Source organism: Diadema antillarum, unplaced genomic scaffold (assembly GCF_040938485.1).
Source record: "Diadema antillarum isolate AM-2024a unplaced genomic scaffold, OU_Dant_1.0 seq00001064_RagTag, whole genome shotgun sequence".
Taxonomy (NCBI): Eukaryota; Metazoa; Echinodermata; class Echinoidea; order Diadematoida; family Diadematidae; genus Diadema; species Diadema antillarum.
Genome location: NW_027271890.1, coordinates 350783 through 375172, shown reverse-complemented (window position 1 = coordinate 375172; position 24390 = coordinate 350783). Strand labels below are relative to the sequence as shown.

Genomic DNA, 24390 nt, shown 5'->3' with positions numbered 1-24390 from the left:
TCAGTCACTCTCATCACCAAGTTGCTCAAACTCCTGTAACATGAAACGTAGACAGCAGAAAACAACACATCGATTACTTGTGACATAAAATTGCATGTTTGATCATCACCCCTTATTTTTTGTCTCTTGTTCCTGGAACATGCTATCATGCTACTCGAGTTTGGCATTTCGAACCTAAAGGGGACCTCTAGGCGAATGAAGAGTTTTATTTTATCTGGTTTGCTTTAATAAAAAAACACATGCCATTGAAATACCTACAGCACGGTCATAATTTCTGTTGAAAGAGAACGTAATAAATAATATACAGCGTTCATGGACATTTACATCAATTCCATGTACAATTTTCATCTGTTTGTGTACTTTTGTGCCACTGAGTGTACATACACAAGTACATCTAATGCGTATTGGTTCTACAGATATCAAACGCTGTGAAAAAAGTTAATGCCTTATACCTTTACATTTTTCTTTTCTCAGACTTTCATCTGTGCGCAATAGGCACAGATATGACTTACGTATAGACAGGTGTACCATTTTGACCATGTAAAATTATTGGTTTTTACTGGTAAACACACATTAGTATTTAAGCACCAGTGTGAGACTGCTAGTAGTACATTTCGTGGCAATTTGACATGGGGACGAACAGAATTCAAACTCAGAATTTCGAATTGAGTTTTGAAATGCACAAAGTTCTGTAAAACAAACTGCCAATAGTGGAACCATTACATTGGTTTCTGATATCAGTAGTGTAACAAACAGACAAACAAACAAACAAAAAAGTCTTAGATACGTTACATTGCAAAGATCTGTTAAATACCAAGGAGTTCATGTTTGTACCTGATGAAATGAAGTTATGCCCTTCCCTTGCCTCTTTTAAACGTAGATATAATACAAGACTTTTGTTGAATAACTATAATTGAAGTTTTTGTAGAAATTTAATCAAACATTCATGTGATGTCTGCAATGTGTATCTTTTAACATATTTTTCACTCATAGTTTTGCCTCTTTTATTTGTCTTTCTTTCCCTCTTTTCAAGCGCATCTTATAATGTGCATACAATTTGTCAAGTGGGAGTCCAGCCGTAGAAAGGCCAATGGCCTCTGCTGGCTCCTCCATTTTCTCTCTTAGAATTTCCTTTTTTTAATCTTTTTTTTTTCTATTTCTCTTTGTTGTGTGTTTTTTTTGTGTATGTACATGTATACTGTTACCTAATGCAATGTTATTATTCTCACTTTTTCCTTTGTTTTTTTAATGAAAATTTGGAAATAAATGAAATGGAATGGAATATGACATCTGTTTTATAACTCACCAAACTGAGGCTTCTGGGTTCAATCATACTAATCTTCTTCTCAGTGTCGCTCTCCTCCGATGCAGAGCTGAAGTTGAGCTTGCTGGGGGTTCCCCTCGGGGTTCCTCTGGGGGTTCCCCTGGGGGTTCCACCCATGATGCGGGATGCGGTGTGAGACCTACGGGAGCTCTGGACCAAGCTGACGTTGGGGCTCGGGTGCTGGTTCAGTCTGCGTCATTAGGTTAGGGTCAATAACATGGGGGAAATGTTTGACGAAAGTACAGGACTAGGACAGGGTAAGGTCATAGGCGTAACAATGAATTCAAACTGTTTAAATCAAGTTAAGTCAAGTCATAGTCTCTAATACCAGACATTTCAAAATCCTACAAAAACCTTTACCTACAGACACTGAAAAAGTCTGAAAACATAGAAAGAACAATACCAGTAGATATTCAATCACAATTTGAAGACTTTTGACCTTGATATTTGACAAGTAATTTTAGGGATTTACCTGTTTACCATTACTAATGGGAGTAGTTAAAGGGTGTGTACAGTTCTGGTTGATGTGAGGATTTAGCTTTTGATGTTTTGCGAGATATTCAGAAACCACTCTATGAGATGTCAAAGAGCATGCAATTCTAAGGGGTATCAAAAGTTTATTTGATGAAAATCGGTTTTGAAATGGCTGAGATATCCAAAAACAAGGTGAAACAAAGAAATTCTAATAAAAAGCGTGGCCTGTCACCTTTTATTATCATCACTTTTTGGGATATCTCAGCCATTTGAAAACCAATTTTCATCAAATAAACATTGAATCCTTCTTAGAATTACATGCTTTTTCATATTTCATAAGAGGTTTCTCATTATCTCACTTAAGAATGTTCAAAACATGAATCCCCACCTCAACCAGTACTGTACAGTTCCTTTAATAATTGAGTATGTTTACTGTGTATGATAATATACTGTATACGCCAAATATTTCGCGAGGTTTTTATTTTCGCAAATTTCGCGAGTCAGGTGCTATTCGCAACATTAAAGATACACAAAAATATTGACTCTAATCCCGATGTGGATGTGACGTACGCGTGTACATTTTTCCGTTCAGTACAGGACTCCACAATCGCGAATTTAACCACTCATGAAATCATCGGGAATTCCCGATTCGCGAAAATTTAGACTCTCAAAATATATGGCGTATACAGTATTAGCATAGAGATATTTTCGCAAGTGAGGACTTAGTCACAGTAATTTTCGTGAGATGCTGTTTTTGCGATTTACCACTGATGCCACTGTTCACTCTGCCAATCTACTGTGCATTGCCATGGTGATATTTTTCCTTGTTGTTAAATTTGCGGCCCAAAAGTGATACAGTGCACTCCAGTTATAACGAACACGGTGATAACGAAATTCCGGTTACAACAAAGTAAAAATTCAGACCAAACACTATCTGTTCTTTGTTCTTTATTGTTTATTTGTTCGGTTATAACAAAATTTCAATAGAATGAAAGAAAATTGCCAGTCCAGGGGGGTGTTTCATAAAGCTGTTCGTAAAGTTACGAACGACTTACGAGCGACTGGTGATCAGTTCTTGTGCTGAATTATGGAAATTCTGATACAGTATAGCACATCAGAACTGATCACCAGTCGCTCGCAAGTTGTTCGTAACTTTACGAACAGCTTTATGAAACACCCCCCAGAGGACTTTGTTACAATGTGAGTCCACTGCACGGGAAATTCACAAAAATTAAACCCTTGCAAAATTAAAAGCTTTTCCAGTAGAGAAGTGGTCTCACCTGGTGGAGACAATTCCAGTAGATATCGGAGACGAACTTCTGGGAGTGGGGCCCCTTACGCTCTTCATGTGCATGGGTGTAGCAGGTATCTGGAAACTCCTGATAGAAAGAATAATTCAGATAATATGGTGTCATTAAATAGAAAAGCTAATTCCAATTTGACTCATTTCAGATTTGTTGAGAACGTCAATGCGCTTTACAGACTATTATTACCCTGGTCACTGGATACATTATTTCCAACCAGCACTGACAGTGCTCACATTCCACTTCCTGGGGAGCATTCCAGCCAGTCGCAGCCATTTTACAGGCGCACACATGCTGATCAACCAACATAAACATTCTCATCCTACTGCATACCCATTTATACTCCTGGGTGGAGAACAGCAATTGTGTGGTCAATGTGTCTTGCTTAAGAGCGAACGTATCAGGCTTAGCATGGGCTTGAACCCACGAACCCAAACCACACTCACGTAATTCAGAGACAGGCGTTTTTTTATCCAACTTGGCTATGACGTGTCCTCCTTGTAAGATGATCAGAAGGTTTGAAGTCAAATGTAACTCTACATTGTATGATCAAATCGACTCCTGGGAATAAAGAAATACCACGCAACCATGCCAACAAATTTAACATTATTTTTGTTTGTAGAAATGATTAAAGTTTCATATTTTTGTTTAAATAAATAATTCTAAAACTAAATGCTGCTTCCTCAAAGTAACAAATGCGAAGTTATTAGCTTCCTACGATTCAGTCAGCCTTGCCTTAGTCAAATCCGAAGGGACAGGATAACATTCTTGGTTTTAGGGGAATCAACTTGCACAATGATCATCATACTGATATTCATCACAGGAAGGATTTCTCCCAGTGTTTCGACTTAAACGAGGTTGACAAATATTGACTACACCAGGCAACATTCATTCTTACGTATTGTATTCCTGAGATAGAATTGAATTAAAATCTGCATGCCAATGTGCAGCTTGTGCTGCTGTGACATCACTACCTCAACTCATTTGCACTTTGTTATACTGTGTAAGTTTCTCAATACATGCTACATTGTTTACCCAAAGCAGTACCAAAATATTCATTTGATTCTAATGTCTTTATTGGTTATTTAAAATATGGCATTACACTAACCCCTGCCAAATCCACTTTGAAAATGAATGTGTTGAAAAAAGACAAGTTGTGTGAACACCACCTCACCTGCTTACTCTGCTTCCGCTATGTGAAACTGCATTTGGCTCTTCCTCACTAGAAAACGACAGGCTGCCAAGTGGACAACCCAGGGAACCATGAGAGATGTCACTCTCAAAAATCTCATCTGAAAGAAGAAGGGAAGGATAATAATGAAAGCATTCATTATATTCCACATGCTAAGAATGTTGCAATAGGATTGGCCCAGAGCTGATCACGTGATGAAGCGTAGTTTTGCCCATCACATCACCTGAGACGAAAAGTTCGTTACACTCCATGTTGATAGTCCCTTTAGTTTCGCTGATCTCCACACAGTCCACACAGTCCTAACGCAAGATGAGTACGCGCGAAATAAAAGTGCGTTGCACTGTGGACTATCATGTGACCTAAGTCACTTGATAGTACACAGTGCAATGCACTTTCACTTCGGTGCCGCGCGGTGCACACAGCAAATTCATTGTTTTGATATCTACGCGCACACGTAGCCTAAGTCCTAAGGATACCTAAAGACAGCTAAAACGGTTTCAGATGTGGAATAAAATGGGAATTTCTAGGACCCTAGATGTGGAATATAGAGCAAATAATCAACTTTTAGTTTAAGGCAATGAGACAAACTATCACTTCCTCGGCGATCTAAAATGTGTACGCTATCTTTCCTCAGCTGCGCTTCGGAAAGATAGCTACATCCAGATTGCCTCGGAAGTGATAGTTTGTCCCATCACCTTCACCAGCGTTGATTATTTGCTTACTATCCTTCACACAAGTACTACAGCATATGCCAGCTCATTCTTCCCACGCACCATCCACGACTGGAACAACCTGCCTGTTGATCCCGCTGCATACCCATCCCTCATCGCCTTCAAATCTGCGTTGAGGGAGCTACAGTATGTAGGTTGTAACTCTTCATCCAGAGATTTTTACTTGCACCTGTAAATATTTTGCACCTGTATTCAAATTTCTGTTGCCCCGATGCGGCGTATGCGTATGTTCTCACAGTGCGTTCATCCTCGACCATTTGAGGGCAGCACTTTACCGGAAGAAGAAGAAGAAGAAGAAGGAAAGGGACCATATTTTCTGCATGTGCTTACAGGACAAGTTCCCCTCTGTGGACTGAGTGAATGCAGCAATAACTCATAGAATACACCAGTGAAAGTTTGAGGGAAATCTGACAATTTATTCAGATGTTACGAATTTTGGAAATTTCAGTGCTACCATGGTTGGATGAGAAGACAACTATGCTTTGTGGCATCACATGTGTAGAATGATATGAAGAAAATAAAAAGGGAATTTCACAAAATTTATTATTTCTTTAAAAGTACTCAATCCCTCAACTTGTTGCTGATGTACATGCTAAGGGTAATATCTTTACCCTTGCCTTCTGAAAGAGGCAAGTCAAGTGCTCTTTTATCATGCCAGAAAAGTGAAAATATGTTGAATTTCCTTAATGTTTGCTTTATATTGTTCTACGCATGCAACATCATAAACTAGTAGTGTTCTCATCCATGGTGGCACTGAAACTTCAAAACTTCATAACTTTGAAGGGATTGTCAGACTTTCACTGGTGTGTTCTACTTTATACATTGCTGCATTCACTCAATTAACACATGTAACTAAGGTGAACTTATCCTTAAATGGCAAGTTTTGTGAACAAAGGACTCATACAATTTGAATACATCACCAAAATGGTATTCATCAACGCTACATGGATGAAAATGAAAACTGCTCTTTACCATCTGAGAAACTGAGATCCCACTCTGATGGATGTCGGGGTCGGTCTGAGACACCATCAGCCTCCTCCAACCTCTGGTTGCCATAGCGACTACCCACGAGAGGTTTCAGTATTCTGAAGACAACACCTACGATGATGGCAAACAGCACGGATATCCACCCAAACAATTTCTTCCACTGAACAGAGAAAGAAGAAAATAAAAGTAAAATTCTAAGAAAGAGAAACATCACATACAATGTTCAGTCATTGAACAGAATAAAGCATCAATTTGTAACAAATGTTTTGCATAATCTTCATTTTTTTTTGTATACTGTAAAACACAATATTTTCACGGAATGTAATTTTGCAAATTGGGGCCAACGGCCTTTTTAGTGGCATGAGATTTTCGTGAGTTGCCTCTAACATTCAATGCATATATAGTGTAAACAAAAACTTTTGCATGCATTTTAATTTCACGAATCTTGGCTCTCGCAAAATTCGCGAAATTAAAATGCACCTGCACATTCCTCATTTACAGTAATTTGTTCAATATTCATAGTCCATTCTTTGTAGGAATATCATTAAACACTTTACAACAATGGCAAACTGTCAAAGTTGCAGCTACCATAGCAACAGCCAAACAGCCAATCAAATTCCAAGCATATTAGTTGCTGCTATGGTGACTGCATTGACTGCAAGTTGTAATGATTTATCAAAATTGGCCACTGCTGCTATAAATTCAGTGATTCTAAATGTTCTCAAAATATGCAATGAGTATGGTAAACTTGATGGCCACGCTCTATATTGGATTTGTCATAATATGTGCAAGTAATGAAATAATGTTTCTATAATCAGACTATGTTTTCCAATAAAAAAATTTGATGAACAAAAAATAACATAGAATGCCAATGGTGACCAGACCATGTATCTCAACTGACATATTATACTAAAAAAAGCTCCTACCTCAATTTAGAATATCAAATATGCATTGTATATTATTTTGAGTTTAAAAGCCTTTAAATTGTCTGTGCAATCCAAAACAAAAATTATTTGGCATCAATATTGATGTTATTTTGCAAGAATGTTGCACAAACAAACTTTTTGTTTTCTCTGTTGAAAATTTAGTGATTTTTGAGATTAAAGGTCTTGTCATTCCAGGGGATGATCATTATATTGTGGAAAATAACAAGCTCTCCCTTTCGAAGACGACACTCACAATTCTTTTGAGGAGTCTTTGTCTGCGTTGCCAGGCGATGGTTTGTTGGACCATTCTCGACTCCATCAAGGCGGCCAGTGTGGGACGTCTCCTGAAATCTGGGTCCATCATGCTCTCAATCAGATGCTTCAAGGCAGGAGAAATTCCTGGTGTACGATGTAAGAGGGAGTGACAAGAAAATAATAGAATAAAAGACTTCATCAAGTTTATTTTTCTTTAAACAAAAAAAAAAAAATGACAGTGATTGGGTGATATCTTTCTTTAAAATAGCCAACAAGTTGTTATTCTTCTTTTTCTTTTTCATATCATGCATATTTGTATACATGTAAGGCCTGCAAGTGAGGCTAATTGGGAAGAAGCATCTATTAAATTTCAGGTTGAACATCAGCTCTATGGTAACTGATGATGAAAAAAGAAAACTGGAAACAAAACAAAACTTTGAAGGTTCCACGACAACTGAACAAGCAGTAAAAAAGTGCTATGAAATTTGATGTTTTTGTGAGACTTAATATCAGTCAAAGCTACATAGGGAAATCTGAGTGGGGGTTGAGGGCGTGTTCTGAACGTTCTGAACGTTCTAAAGCTCACTCCTATCGGAAGATGCAGAAATGAAGGTATTGAATGTTATTACTATCACAGGGTGTGATGATGATGATAATGTCAATGACAATAATAATGATAATAATAATAATAGTATTAGTAGTAATAGTAGTACATGTAGAAGCAGCAGTAGTAGCAGTAACAATAATTATAATAACAACAACTTCTACAATAGTATTAACAAAAGTAAAAAACTACTACTACAAAACTACTACTACTACTACTACTTTCAATAATGATGATGATGAAAGTGATGATATTTGTAGCCAGATGGATATCCCTGTTTCCCTGGGTAAAGATTATCATTCCTACCTGCTGTAAGTTGCCATGGTATCCTTCCCTTTCTCAAGTCATGCCAAGATTCTCCATTCCGTGGCAGTTCGAGATCACTGGCCAACTCCAGTATCGTGATTCCCAGACTAGTGTAATAAGAAAGAGAGATAGATAGATAGATAGATAAATAGATGCATAAATAGATAGAAAGAGCGATGGATAGATAGATAAATAGATGAATAGATGGATAGATGGACAGATGAATAAATAGATAGAAAGATAGATAGAAGATAGATAGATAGATAGACAGATGGATACATAGATAGACAGGTGGATAGATAGATGAATAGAAAGATAGATAGATAGATAAATATATAAACAGAAAGAGAGAGATAAAAATAAAGAGAGAGTGAGAGAAACATAGAGAGGACAGGGAGAGGGAGACAAAATGTATCAAAAAAGAAAACGCTTGAAACTTTAAAGTGAGCTTTCTCACTATTGTGACGCAAGAGAAAGAAAAATACAGAGGCAAATAGACACATTGTGAGGAAGTAAAATACAAAAAATGAATGCTCCCACCCCTTTAAAAACAAATCAAAAACACAAAAACAAACAAACAAACAAGAGGACATTTTATATGTCGAAGTGAGATATGTGCTTGACTTTATACACACACATCTTAAAAATACATATATACAAATACACCTCAACTCAATACTGAATGAGGACAGCAGACATGGCTGCAGCATAGGACAAAAATATCAATGCAGAGGACATAAACATGGCACAAAAACAATATTTACAGAACATCAGGGCATATTTTCCAAGTTTTCAGCTGATTTTATTCAAGTGAATGACTCTCGTGGATAGTAACAAACATGTTCAGTATATGGCTGACAATTCTCAAAGGCTTACACTGATGAAATAAAAATATGCATTCTTCACACCTACTATGTCTGATTGATCATATCAAACCTTATCCAAAGAGACAGAATAATTTTCAGCAAACGACTTCAGATCTCACCCATCTCCAATCCTCCCTATCAACATAGTACATTCATCATCACTGCTTCAACCTCTCCCATCAAACTTCTCTGAGTTCGGATTCTACCCACCTGAAGACATCAGCATGCTTGCCAAAGTGGCCCTGCAAGAGCTCTGGGGCGAGGTATTTGGGATCACCTTCTTGGGCATCGGTCACCTGATCCTGTCATGTGACAAGTCACATGAAGAGGGTAAAAAACAAACAAACAAACAAACAAACAAGCAAATAAATGAGAATGTAAACTATACCAATGTCAGATCAGTGTATAAAATCATCAAATCTTTTAAAAGCTTGAGAAACACTTGTGTGCAGGTCTTTCAAAGTGCATTTGTAGAGGAATGTAGTGAGGTTCTGAATAAGGTACCATGGACTAAAATTCCAATTCAAACAATTTACAATTCCAATATTGCATGAGCTTCGCATGAGCTTTAATAACTCTCAAAACTAACTTTATGGGGGAATTTTTAAAAAGAACTCTGATGATGGGATGTACAGCAAGCTAACTTTCTTTCTGAACTTTTCATTTCACCCCCCCCCCCCCCCCCCCCCCCCCCCATCAATGTAAAACATGTAGAAGGACAGGAATTGTCCAACTCACCTCCGTAATATGCACTGACAAGCCGAAGTCGCCAAGTTTGCAAACCCCCTCGTAGGAGATGAAGATATTCTCAGGCTTAATGTCCAGATGAAGAAGACCATGGTCGTGCATGTGATTCAAGCCCTGAAGGATGGATGCCACCATGGCAATGAGCAAAAATCATTATAATATTGACAATTAGTTATGGTGGTGGCAACATCAATGAAAGCAATAGAAGTGGAAGTAGTTACTTTGAAGTGTTTAAAAACGGTGCCTTACCAATTTTGCAATCAAACTCTTCATTTGTGACACTGCACCACAAAACCAACAAAAAGTCGCCAGACAGGGATTTTTAGTTAAGGGCAGATTCTGAAAGAGCAGACTTTAAGCTTTAAAATGATGTATAACTCAAATCAAATGGACTCCCCCTAAAATATTTAAACTTTGGAAAGAACACACACACTCTGGAAGAGTGCGAGATGAGAAAAGAGGCATTGAAGTACAGGGTCTATTCAGGAGCTTAATCTTTTAAAGCCGTGTGAGCTATGCAATGAAAGGGACAAAACACAGGATGTAAGCCACTGGAGTAACAACAATGAAGGGATTATCAGTTTAAGCTGAAATTGAGCATGCTTTGTTAACACATCCTGTCCATGATTAATGCCAAATTTCACAGCAGTAGCATTATCCTTTCAAAAGTTTATAAGAGTTGAAAGTGAGGAGAGTGCAAAGGATTTCAAGAAATAAAAAGAGGTCTCTAAGACATATACCTGATCATTTAAAATAGTCCCCCCAAAAAAGGGTTGTAGAAAAACTGATGAAAACACACTTTCCCATTCATGTTATGATCGCAAACTTAGGAATAATGTAGATGAAGGATAGCTCTTTCAGAAAATATGAAAGAGTCAAAATTGACTTGGTTGACCTATTTCACCTTTCTTGAGTCCTCATGCAAAATCAAGGGGTGCCACTTTTTGTTGGTTTTGTGATGCACGGTCACATTTATCACTTGAAGTCTCACCTGTATCAGATCGACTAGAAAGCTCCATAGAATGCTCTCAGGTATGTTGTGATTCTGGTCTGCATACGCCTGCAAACTACGGATCAAAGATCAGGACGGACAAACAAAATAAAAGAAAGTATACCAATTACAATGATAGTCAAAATAACACCGTTATCAACAATGGCAACAGCAAAAACAATAGTAATAATCACAACAATAACGATGATAGCACAAGTAATACCATCACCACTACAACTGCTGAATATTTGATTTGATTTGATTTGATTTGATTTATTCACAAAATGCATAATTATACATACATTATTCACAAATATGCAAAATATTGTCTGGATCGTCACAAGCTATGAAAAGCTTGACTGGGACGTCCATCTACATGATAAGATTACTGATCACCTGCGTGAGCAATTGATGCTTAACCCGTTGAGGATGAGTCCCGAGTATACTCAGGCAGGTGTCTATGGGAAATGTGTGTTGTAGCAAAATCAAACCGTCCTCAACAGTTTAAGAAGAGCTACAGCTGTCATTATCGAGATGTATGTATGCTAATGATTTCTTTTTTATTAATATGACTATGATTGCCTTTGATTTCTTTTTTATTACTATGACTATAACTCAAACGCAGATAATCCATGTCTATCTACGTTGATGAAGAGTGATGTGTCAAACCCACCTCATCTTGCAGAGCTCGGTCTGGATGTAGAGGTGTCCTCTCTCAGCCCACGCCCGATGAAACTCAACACAGTTCGGGTGTCTCGACAAACTCTCATGCTTCCTCACCTCCTCCAGCTTCCGTCTCCTAGCAACCACAAAAACAGAAACACATGGTGTCAATCAGACAAGGAACTTTAGTCAGAATCTCCTTCAGAGGATAGTGAAACCGAAATACATGTATATTGAGTGAATGCATCAATATCAATAGAACACATCGAAAAAGTTCGAAGAAAATCAGTCAGAAATCTATTCAAAAGATTCCCTGATGTATTCTACTAAGTTTTGCATACAGTATATACCAAAAGAAACTTTGCGTTAATCAACATTAACGTTTCATTAACGCAAGCGGTTTCACCTGGATCGTTAGTAACGCAAAGTAACGATCGGGAAAATTAACGTTTGTAGTAACGATGAGTAACGATGGGTAACGATGAGTAACGATCCCTCACGCAAATTAACGATGTTTCGTTAAAATTAACGATAGGTAACGCAAGAACTCACACGAGATTTTGGTTTTGAAACGAGACCTGGTGAAAGGACGACGTAGCCCCTGCCGAGTGTAGCGATTTAGCGGAGTCTTTTCGCGAATCGAATCACGATTTCGCGAATGGTTTATTTGCGACCGGCGTCACCAAAAACGCACGCCGGGCCACCAAAAAAGCCGAATGTTTGCCTTCAGTTTTGAAAATGAACAGCGGTAACTATCGGCTCCGTAAGCTGCTAGAATAAATGTCAGATGTTTGCTCTTAATTTTGGAAATGAATAACGGCAATATTCGACTCCGTATTATACAAAAATAAATGTCGGATGTTTGCTCATACTTTTGGAAATGAATGATGGTAAGATTCAGCTCCGTACGGTGCTGAAATTAATGTCAGATATTTGATTTTGCGTTCGGAAATGAATAGGGATAAAATACGGCTCCGGAAGATGCTGAAATAAATGTCGAATGTTTGCTTTGACGGTCGGATATAAATGATAACGAATTTCAACTCCGTATACGATGATAAAATAAATGCCGGAAGTTTACTTTTACGTTCGAAAGTAAATAATAATAGCATTTAGCTCTGGAAGATGCTAAAGTAAATGTCGAATTATCCCTTTGGCGTTCGGAAATGAATAACAATAATAATAAACTTCGTACAACGACAAGATAAATGTTGGATGTTTGCTTTTACTTTCGAAAGTGAATAGCAATAACATTCGGCTCCAGAAGATGCTGAAATAAATGTCAGATGATTGTTTTTACGTTCGGAAGTGAATAACAGTAATATTTTGCTCCATACGATGCTAAATAACTGTCGGATGTTTGCTTTTAAATTTCGAAATGAATAACAGTAACATTTAACTGCGTTTGATGGTGAAAGTTAATGTTTGCTTTGACGTTCGGAAATGAATAACAATTATAGTATTCAACTCCGTCCGATGATAAATAAATGTCTGATGTTTACTTTTATGTTCGAAAGTAAATAGCAATAACAATCAGCTCCGGAAGATGCTAAAATAAATGTTGAATGTTTGCTTTGGCGTTTGGAAATGAATAACAATAGTATTCAACTCAGTACGATGATGAAATAATTGCTGGATGTTCGCTTTTACGTTCAAAAGTAAATGGCAATAACATTCAGCTCCGGAAGATACTAAAATACATGTATATGTCGAATGATCCCTTTGACGTTCGGAAATGAATAACAATGACATTCAGCTCCGTACGACGATGAAATGCCGAATGTTCGCTTTTACGTTCGAAAGTAAATAGTGCTCAATAACATTCGGCTTCGGAAGATGCCAAAATAAATGTCAGATGATTGCTTTCGACGTTCGGAAGTGACAAGCAGTAACATTCTGCTCCATAATTATTAGATGCTAAAATAAATATCAGACATTTGCTATAAATTTAACATTTCGAAATGAATAACAATAACATTCAGTTGCGTTTGATGGTAAATTTAATGTCGGATGACGTTTGAATGTGAAAAACAGTATAACATTCGGCTCCGTACGATGCTGAAATATGTCAGATGATTCATTTCACTTTCGGAAGTGGACAGAAGTAACATTCGGCTCCTTCGATCATAAAGTAAATGTCGGGTGTTTGCTTTTGAATTTGGAGATGAATAACGGTAATATTCTGCTCCGTACGATGCTAAAATAAGTAACAGATTGTTGCTTGTACATTTGGAAATTATAAACGGTATCAGTCGGCTCAGTTAGATGATAAAATAAAGAGCGGATGTTTGCTTTCACGTTCGGAAATGAATAAGGATGATATTCAGGTCCGTAAGATGATAGAATGAATGCCGGTTGCTTGGTTTTACATTTGAAAATGATTAACGGTAACATTCGGCTCCGGAAGGTGTCAAAATACTCGTAAATGTTGAATGATTGCTTGAATTTCCACCAGAAATAAATAACGGTAATTTTTTGGCTCTTTACGATGCTAAAACAAATGTCGGATGTTTAATGTCTGCAAATGCTCCCACTTTCTCATTTCAAACGTAAATTTTGACCAATTTGATAGGCATCAACTTTTATAAAAATCTATTATAAGCCTATATATTTGTGAAATCTTAGAACTCAGAATAACGGTATAAGATGATTAAATTTTCTCCTTATTTTAGACGTGGGTACCTGTATCACTTCAGTAATACTTGATATTTATTTTTCTATGTTTAGTAGGACCGATAGTTTTGCTTGTTTGTTTTTCTTTTCGGGCCACCAAAAAATAAAAATCAATCATTTTGGTGGCCCGATCGGGCCACCGAAATGAAAGTTAGTGTGGAGCCCTGGCCTTTTGTGGATAAAGTGTCTTGCTGAAAGGCAAATATCGGGCTTCGAGGGGATTGAAACCGCAAACCCGTACCATGGCTAATTGATTCAGATTTTACTTAAGTACATGTACTTGCAGGTCAACTTTAGATAGACTTTTTTTTTTTTTTTTTCCGATACAGCTGGGGCTCCATGTGCATTAGAGTTTGCATTTATTTACAACAGTATAATCGGAAGACGAGCAGAAAGAATGTCAGCACCAGGAGTAATCGCACCGGGCCGAAAGGGGAAAAGGAAAAGTATATCCTGAATCTATACCCCCCACATCGACAAGAAGACAAATGAAAAAAAAAAAAGAAAAGAAAATGAATGGACCCACATGACGCATAATTTTGGTAAATCTGCGGGATATTCGTTATTTCATTTTGCTGTGTTCAAACTACACACCAGTATAGCTTTTCGAGTGTGATCTTAATGCGTATGAATGTTCTATGGACTTTAAGTTTATAATGCGAAAGAGGGTAACTATATAACAATTAACGACAGTGATAACGCCAAACAATAGGAACTTTCAGAGTGGAAGAAAAATAAGACGTCCCGGAAGTACGCCAGACGTCATAATTGCTTTTTTTTGTTCCTTTCTAGCTCCACAGCATCACCATAGGAAAATCGATTTGACCAAGAACAAAAGCGTGTCCCTCTTTTCTTCCAGGGCAATTACCCCGGACCCTTCCCCTGGCCCTAATCCTAACCATAACCCAAACTCCTCACCCTAAACCTAACCCTAATCTTTACTCTAACCTTACCATTAACGAGTATTTAGCGGGGGAGGGGGGGGGGGGGGGGGGGGGGGTAATTGCCCTCTGGGGTTAATTGCCCGGATTAGGTTGCAACACACAACAAAAACCTCTTCCCAGCCCTAAACCTTCCCGATCTCCGTGTGTTGTCAGGTGAAACGACATGTTCAAATACAAGAATAAAACAACAGTAGGTATTGATTGAAACTCGACACCCATTCATGCCAGCCAGGCCAGGCTGAAATGTAACTTCAAAGCACATTCCGACAGCTGGCTGGCAAAACCACATGGCAAAGGAATTTGCGCGCGCGTGTGGATTGCTCAATTTGGAGGGCCTGGGAGCGGGAAAAACAAGGGTGATTTGATAGTCTGTGAGTTATCAAAAGCAGACCTTTCGAACAATTGCAAACGTCATGATACTATTTTGTCTTCCTTTTGGACTGAAAGAAAAAAAAATCACAAAGACGAGTTGAGTATACGTTGTATCACAATTTTTTTACATAGCCATGCAAAACGATTACTACACTCATGTCATGACAAGAAATGAATCAATATTCCAAGACAACAAAGCAGCCTCGGGTACGGACGGTGACAAGAAACGCCACGCATTCACGATGCACGTTGGGGAGCAACAGAGAGGTGGGAAGAGACTCTTCCCGCCTCCCTGGGAGCAACATGGAGTTGGCAGGGAGGGGTGATCCTGGAGTTTGTGACAACTTCCCGATACTACTCCGTGACAACAGGGAAGTAGAAGAGAGACACTCCACCTCCCTGGTGACAACACGATTGTGACGATCTCAAAGCATGGACCTTACCACGCCCAGCAAATCTGCGTGCTACTTTTCAAAATTAGAAGGAACTTTGTCTCTGATCTGTTGAGTTGTTTTTGCTGAATATCAGGAGCTTTTCATGCCTGAAGTTCAAGTGGATGTTTGCCAAAAATTTCATAATTTATAAATCTCTCAGTAATTTATTTTAGGCTGTTGATGCTGCCGTAAAAACATAAGAAATTTCATATGAACTAGTCAGGACAAAGACAAAAAATCTCCGCACAAAACAAATACAAGTATTTTTTTATTGTCATTGGTAGTCAAATTTGTGTTTTACAGATATGAATAAAGCAATAGGCATAGTATTAACTATTGTATTACACGTAGTAACACTTTCATGGTAAGTTTGACGTTTTAAACGGCTACATTAAGTTAACAAAGATCGCAGGAGAGTTTTTTTTAAGGAGTGCAACCATAAATGTGAAGGCATGTTAAATGAAAGGAGGAAAAAAAAGAATCAACGTTTGTAATCCTGGGTCTTCGACTTGAGCTATCTTTAATTAAACATTCCTTCTCTGTTCATCTCCAAGACCCCAGACTGTTCATGACCTCCGAGAATGCGCCAGTACGCGCGGTTTCTTCTGTTGATTGGTCTCTCTCTCTACCCACCCCTCCCCATTCCCCACTCTGGCACCTTGGCATCGTGGGATTTTCATGTTTCTGGGTAAACTTTCATGTGAAGCGTGCCTATCAAGTCACCACTTGTCTCACCTGCTGGCAGTGTAATAATGCGAGCAGAAAGTGGCAGACATTTTCTTCTGCTGCCCGCTACTTTTACTGCCGAAATACTCGGCTTTGTCACCACACACTACCACCAGTTATTCAGCGAGACACACGTTGTGTATTGGAATATAAATGGACTTTTGCACCTTCCTGAATTCGGTAAGTGTCTGACAGTAAAAAATCGTGACATCGCTAACGTTAGACAGTCGGCGTTAGTTTTAGGCTTGCGTATGCGTGATTTCATGGGTTCAATGTTCGATGGAAAATGTTGGCTCTGGGGAAAAAGGTGGCTTCGAAATTTTCGCTTGCCCGATTCCATTGACTGCGCCCATGAGTACAAATTTGACGACCATGACAATACGACATTGCCAGGGGAGTTCTGCTCAACTACAAAATCTTTTCGGTATTTGTATCGCTATTTTAATGCCCTCCGCCGGCAGGAAGTTGTCCGTAGTAAATATAAAGAACGACAGGCATCTCCGAGTCTCGCAATTTCCGAGATTTCTTCCCAGTCCACATGACAAGTCCGCTAACGCAAGATCTAAAAATTAACGCACAGTAACGATCTGTAACGCACAGTAACGATCATTCACGCACAGTAACGATCTGTAACGATCATTCACGCACAGTGATCGTTAATTTTGTAACGCAGAAAGATTAACGCAGTAACGATCGGCGCTTGCGTTACACGTAAATTTAACGCAAAGTTTCTTTTGGTATATACTGTATCATGTACAGATACTTTCTCGACCTGCTACTGGTCAGACATTTTGGCTTGTTTGTGCGGGTGTAGAGATTCTTACTTCACTCTTTTCAAAATAAAAGACAAAGTAACAAGAGGCAGTACATGTACTAGTACTGATATGTTGTTATTCAGTGATTCACCATACCCACAGAAAACAAGTAGTGTGTTCTGCTCTTGAAGTACTATTAAACTAGGGTGTTGTTAGCCCAAGAAATCACTATACAATTTGTGTACGTCTTGGCCCACGCAGCGTGCTAGAAAACATTGAAACCTTGAGAATCAAGGCAAGATTTGTCTTGTTTGTGTGTGTGTGTGTGTGTGTGTGTGTGTGTGTGTTTGGTTGCTCTCAACTCACTTGTCAGATTCTCCCCTGAAACGCTCCCGGGATCTCTTGACAGCGTAATATTTGCCATCTTCCCTGCTCTTTACCTTGAATACCTTTAGCATGCATCAAAAGATATAAAGAACAGACAGATTTAAAAAAAAAAATCGTCGTGTGCATGGCACATTGTTGTTAGCGCACTTCCGTGCGCATGGCAGAATGTTGTTAACCCTATGCGCACTCCCACACCCTAACGACAATCTGCCATGCGCACTCCCACACTGTAACGACAATCTGCCAGGCGCGGGGAAGCGCTGTAATGACAATCTGCCATGCGCACAACGAAATATTGGTTAACTTATAACACATCATACAGTTATATGCATCAACTCCCATTACGCAAACTTTATGTTGCTCATTGACAACGTTCTTTGTTGTCATACATTGAGCATTATCATTGTACAATTAAGAGTGAAAAAGCTTTATCTTCTATTGAACATTATTTAGTTTAACAGTCTACTTGTACACATTCACATCAAAATAAAAATCAAGAATAACCTAGAATATCTGACATTTATAATCAAATCACCATTTTCTGACTGGCATACTGGTACATTGTACACCAATTTCATGATCTGCAGAGTCTAAGCTACTACATAACAGAACAACTTGTACCACTTATTTCCAACTGACGAGTCCCGAGTATACTCGAGGACGGTGTCTATGGGAAATGCACGTTGTAGTGAATCAGTCCATCCCCAACGGGTTAAAACTTTCTTAGATCTACTGACAGGAATTAGTTATCAAGCTATGGTATCCATTGGCTTCTCATTTTGACAAAAAGTCCACAATCACCTTCTTTTGCAGTTTGTTTGAGATAATGTGTAGATTCTTTCAGCAGAAAGCAGTCCGAGATGGCATGTTTAATACACGTGTACAGGTCAAAATGAATACGAATACCAGTATTGCTAACCTCTCCAAAGGAGCCTGCACCTAGTCTGTCTTCAACAGTGAAACACTGATCAAAGTATAGGGCGCTACTGTGCTGGTTGTAGTGCGGACTCGCTAAAACAGCTGTACGGGAGAGTCTAGTCAAGGAAACAAATGAAAGGATTGAATACAAGTACATTGTACACGTACATACAAGTACAGTATGTACAACTTGTAGGTGCACGATAAAGGGTGAGGGATAAAACACTGAACACTTGTACTGGTCCAGCGGTCTCAGACCCACCAAAATCACTGTTGGGCCAGTAAGTTTTAAGGAAATGCCAAATTTACTAGTCAGGTATGAGTGGTGAAAAATAAAAATAACATTGTTGGGGTCAGTTAGTCAAAAAAGAAAAAGAAGAAGAAAAAAAAAAGAAGGACCAGTTACAAACTTTATAGAAAAACTGGGTATCTTTTGGTCGGACGAGGACAAGTCGAAAAAAATGGATTAGTGTACAGCCCTGGATATACTGAAGAACTTCAAACAGCACAAACAAATCACTTGACAGTTCACATGCCCAGGCATATTACGAGCTAAAAACTTGTTTATAGGCAGCACACTCATTCTCATAAAATTGTGCCTTGTACACACGTACATGTATCAATTGGGAAAGCCTGGGTCATGCAACAAGAAAGGGTTTTTATTTAGATCTCTATTAACTGAGAATTACTGTTTCCAGACATCTGTTAGAATCAGCAAAAAAAAAAAAAAAAAAGGAAGACGAAGAAGAAGAAAAAAAAAAGCAACTCCATCATAGGCTAATTGAAAAAAACAACAACAAAAAAACACAACATTCGTTTCAGTTTGGCTTGGTGCATCATTGCCTTGCTTCTTTCTGAACTTTGTACATGTAGATACGCTGGTACGTAGGATCTATTGTACTGTACAGCCTTTGTTTCTATTGAGGAGAATCTTTCCTTGAGGTACTGGTACAATTTAAAATGCAACAAAGACATGACATTTACACTATTTTGGTGGACATGTAGAAATGCCAGATTTGTGAAGTTTAATATGAAAACTACAATGTGTACAAGTATTTTAGGCGTGCAGAGGTATGGTGACAAAGAGCACATATGATTTCATGCAAGACCTTACAATTCAATTCAACTTCTTCTATACTCAATGTGCATACTCTTTTCTAGGTATGATGGAGAACAAACATCTCCCAAATTGATATTAAAGGGTGCTCTCTCTCTCTCTCATCAGCGGAATATATGGTAACAAAGCTAAAGGATACAATTCTCAGACTGCCTGAATGACACATTTCGCGGCTGGTGTTCCTCCGTCCGTGATCGGTGTGGAAAGAGTCGGCTGACAGAGGAAAGGCTCTTTCCCTGAAGACGAGGTGGCTGTGATTCCCTGGGTGTGCCACCTACATGTAGGTGCTGTGGTTATAAGCAACGAGAAAATAACAAATCTGCAATGAAGTCTCTGGACATACATACTGTTTTTCAATTCAATTCAATTCATTTATTCATCTCATTTTCGGATAAAACAATACAACAGTATTGGCTTTTACAATACACAAAAGGATAATCAATCATTTACATATAACAGTGAAAATGAAAAAAGAGAACTTGAGAAAAGCCAAAAGGCCTTGTGAAGTAAGTTCCCTTACGATTATGCACAAAATAATTGATTTTTAAGGTACAAAGTGTAGACATGGACAGAAAACCAACAAATACAACAAAACATAACATAACAAAACAAAACAAAAACATAAGACAAATGATATGATAAATTGACTATGACTATGTGTGATTTGCTAGAAGGTATATTTTCAAAAATTTCTTAAATGAGGACAGGCTACATGTATTGCGTGAACAAATATCTCTAGGAATTGAATACCAGATTAACGGAAATTGGTGACGTACGGAGTTTGAAACCAGATTTGTTTTTACTACCCACATATGAAATCTATTGCAATTTCGTGTATTGTATTAGTTGAAAACATACATGAAATATACTGTTGAGCTCTTAGAATATGGAGACAGGAAAAATACAGTCATTCAGATGTCGGATTACTTCAGATGCAGGAACATTTGAAGACCTGAATTATATAAGAACGACCCAAGTCCAATTTTTGGCCAAATTCTGTTTGACATGGGAAATTGTAGCTTATGCATGGACTCATCTTGTGTATAAATCATAAATCCTAATTACCCCCGGAAGTGCCTGAAATGCATGAGTTAAATCTTATATTAATGTTAGAATGAAGGACTTGGGTCATTCTTACATTCATATAATAGCGCCCTCTCTCATCCTTCTCTCATCTCTATAGCAGAATATCATGTATATGAATCAAAGAACGACCCAAGTCCATATGAATCAAAGAACGACCCAAGTCCACCACACAAAATGGCCTCTCCACAATTAATATGTTAATTGTCATAATAATATATGTTCTAATTTGTATACAATGTTGCCTTCCCATCACAGATAAATAGAATATTATTGGACAAATAAAAAAGATACTGAAGTTTTTTTTTTAGTTTACTTGAAATGGTTTTCCATGGACTTGGGTCGTTCTTATATTCATATACAGCTGTACTCATTTATTCGGGTCTTTAAGTACACCTGTACTGCAAAGCTCAGACTCCTCTCTCCAAGAAGTCAAAATACAATCTGACTAATCCAAGCACAATCAAGTAGGGGGCTGTAACTGCCCTCCATAGAGTGAATAAACCAGCACAATGTTACACCTGGGAGGTGGGAACTTCCCACCTCCCTGGTTACACATGGTCAGGTGAATATATCCCTTTGTCATATTGTTGTATAGCTTAAAGCTATACAACAATGGGACAAAGGGACATAGATTGTAACACAGGATTAATACAAGGGGTGCCAGCAAACTCCCAGTTTATATTAGGCTGTGTGGTCAATTACTAATCAACCTGTTCCTTATGGGAACCTGGTAAGTCCAGGTTCTCGTTGGAGCAACTCATATGGGAACCTGGCCATACGAGGGCCCCATTTCATAAAAACTTGCTATGATAGCAACTCTTGCTGGAATGGCAATTGTCATGGTAATGACAAGAATCCAGCTTCCTGATTGGCTGTTGCTATTGGAAGTTGTCATTCCAGCAAGAGTTGCCATCCTAACAGTAACATCTTTTATGAAATAGTGCCCAGGTTCCCAAGATGAAGACAAGAGTGCATGTTTTTTGTGACCTACAATATGTAAAATGTGTTTGCGTTGTAATGCAAAAAAAAAAGAAAAAAGAAATGGGTTTGATAAAAAGATAAGAGTTTACTCTATCACCATATGTTTTTTTTTTTCCTGTTGGAAAAATGTATACACAGTAAATGGGTACTTTTCAGGGATGTCTGTTTATTGGGAACTGTTTCCTATAGTACATTATACCCCTGAATACAATTTGATCTTCTAGAACACTTCAATGAGACATAACTTTGTCACAAAATTGCTTCAAACAAGCAATTTATTAAAACTTATGCCAAAATTACAAATTTTGGGTGAATGGGTATAATGCAGGACAGAAATCCATGCACTAACATTGTATGAAGGTCAAATCATGAATGCTCATTGAAACTTTGCTGTTTTTCAATTGAATGGCTTAATTTTGATGAAAGAAGATAATAACAGCTGTACAAGTAAAATTTCAATGGAAATTGTGTTTTCAACCATTTCTAGACTTAGTGGTGAATGCGCGTAACATGGACAGACCGTCTTGTCGCATTTTGGTCTGTCCATGTTACGCGTGTTCACCACTAAGTCCACAAATGGTACCTAAAACACAATTTTCACACTAACAAACTAATAAACTAAACACGGTTTATTTACAAATACGCTTAGTAAAATGCGAACATGGCGCATGACTGCGCAATTTACGTGCATATTACCTACATGTATGGCCCATGGAGGAAGGGGGTGCCAATGTTGAGGTACCCTTTTAAGCTGCGCAATGAAAATGCATCGCACACACAAAATGGCATTATTTCACAATGGGGATTCAGAATCAACAGGATAGCCACAAATTTCAAAACTGTGCAGTTTTGATGGCAGTTTTGATGTGCAGTTTTCATGGCACAGTATTTATGGCATTTGTTTGAGGCAAAACTAAGGCAAATTCGTATTCTATTTGAAAACAAATTTGCCTTAGTTTTGCCTCAAACAAATGCCATAAATACTGTGCCATGAAAACAAGCTGCAGATCCTTAAATTAATAGGGTGACGATACATCATCACCTACAACTGTAGGTGGCTAACTGAATAACATAAGTTGTCCCACGTTAGAACTGTGCACACACAAAGTACTACGTAAATTAAATAATTTTATGTACAATACTACATGTATTGTTCCAAACTGCAACACTCAACTTTTCACAGCATACCATACAGCGTACAGTAGAATCTAACATTAGATTCTACAAAATAGTACAGCTAAAACCATACAGATGATACAGGGCTTACACGTAAGCCTCTATCCATGTTAACACCACCACTAGGCCCTAACTGTTAGAAGTTACAGCAACAAACATAAACCCTCCCATATAAAGCTTAATAATCTCACATTTACACCAGACTCATGGGTTCGACGTCACCCGTTTAGACTATAACGTTAGATATTAGCACGATTAGAGGTTATATTCTAACTGCTACAACTCAACTGTCTTCATACTAAAACTAGACATAGAATCGTATACACAGCCCTGTCACTGTATATTGTCAAGTGTAGACACTGTGTACAGCGACATGGCTGTATCTTCACACAAAGTCAAGAATAAACAGGGAGTTCAGCATCGGTTGGTGACTCACCTTTTTCTGAGAAAATGACGCCTCTTGAAAAAACTTCGGCACAGGTCTCGCGGGAGAGGCAAATTCATAAGCAGACATACTCAGACGAGAATTATGACCGGTCATCATTCTGCTCTGAATGGGGTTTCATCTTGTATTTATACAACCAGACGGAACGCAGCCGCTACGCTGCAGACTGACACACTGTCTCTTCTTTGCCTGCAGTTTCGGCTCGCTCCTCAGCTCTGCCCTGGCACCTCCCTGCTCACTCCTCGTCTGTGACTGTCCCTGTGCTGTGGTGTATGGTGTGTGAGCTCGACGAGCTCTAACATTACAGCAAACAAACGAACGTCGCGTCGCTAGTCGAGTCGTCGCTGCCGGTACGACAGGCATGCACCAATGTTGTGTACTACTGTGCTGAGCTAGAGAGCAATTCCGTACAGTGTAGAAGCATGCAATCAAGTGGACGGAGGGCAATTGCGCGAAAAATTGAAAGGCGCGCGTTGTTGAGAATTGTTTTTTATGAATGTAAAATAAAATATACAAAATCAAATTTGGCACAATATTTGTCAAAAAAATTTTTCGTTTATAATACTCATATAATTCTTTTTTAGTTATTTAGAAAGAAAAAATAATTTTGGAGAGGAAAAACATATGAGTAAAAACCATTTTGTGATGTGGTGAAAATAAAACACGTTACACGTCCACATACGTAGAGCCACGTAGTACAGTCCCATTCATAGTTATATATGGGGTATGACTGGCGAAGTATTTCTAGACCACCAGTTTAAGACTGCTAAAAGGTAAGCCTACTCAAAATTTCTCAGTTTTACTCTCTATATTATTTGAGATGATTTTTGTTTACCTGTCACAGGTATAACAGACTATAAGAAACCTCTGACGCTTAGTTATACATGTTGCTTAAACTCCTCATAGCTGCCCTGCAAGTTCAACTTCAATGCAATGGCAATGCAATTGTAATGCAGTGCGTGCCTATGCATGCCCCAATGCATATGCGATGGCCAATGCAATGGTG

The 24390-nt window shown here is 38.3% G+C and overlaps 1 protein-coding gene across 1 annotated transcript; it reads right to left on the bottom strand.

The window, feature by feature from the left end:
- LOC139743273 (membrane-associated tyrosine- and threonine-specific cdc2-inhibitory kinase-like) lies at positions 1 to 23453 on the bottom strand. Its single transcript, XM_071653768.1, has 16 exons — positions 23376 to 23453; positions 19836 to 19983; positions 18581 to 18681; positions 17641 to 17723; positions 11381 to 11506; positions 10708 to 10783; positions 9708 to 9830; positions 9180 to 9271; positions 8104 to 8210; positions 7192 to 7337; positions 5998 to 6172; positions 4285 to 4394; positions 4150 to 4167; positions 3079 to 3167; positions 1307 to 1514; positions 1 to 33 (listed from the first exon to the last, which is right to left on the bottom strand). Exons 1-16 carry the CDS (start codon positions 23451 to 23453, stop codon positions 1 to 3), a joined length of 1713 nt encoding a protein of 570 aa, XP_071509869.1.
- Between the last annotated feature and the right edge of the window lie 937 nt (positions 23454 to 24390).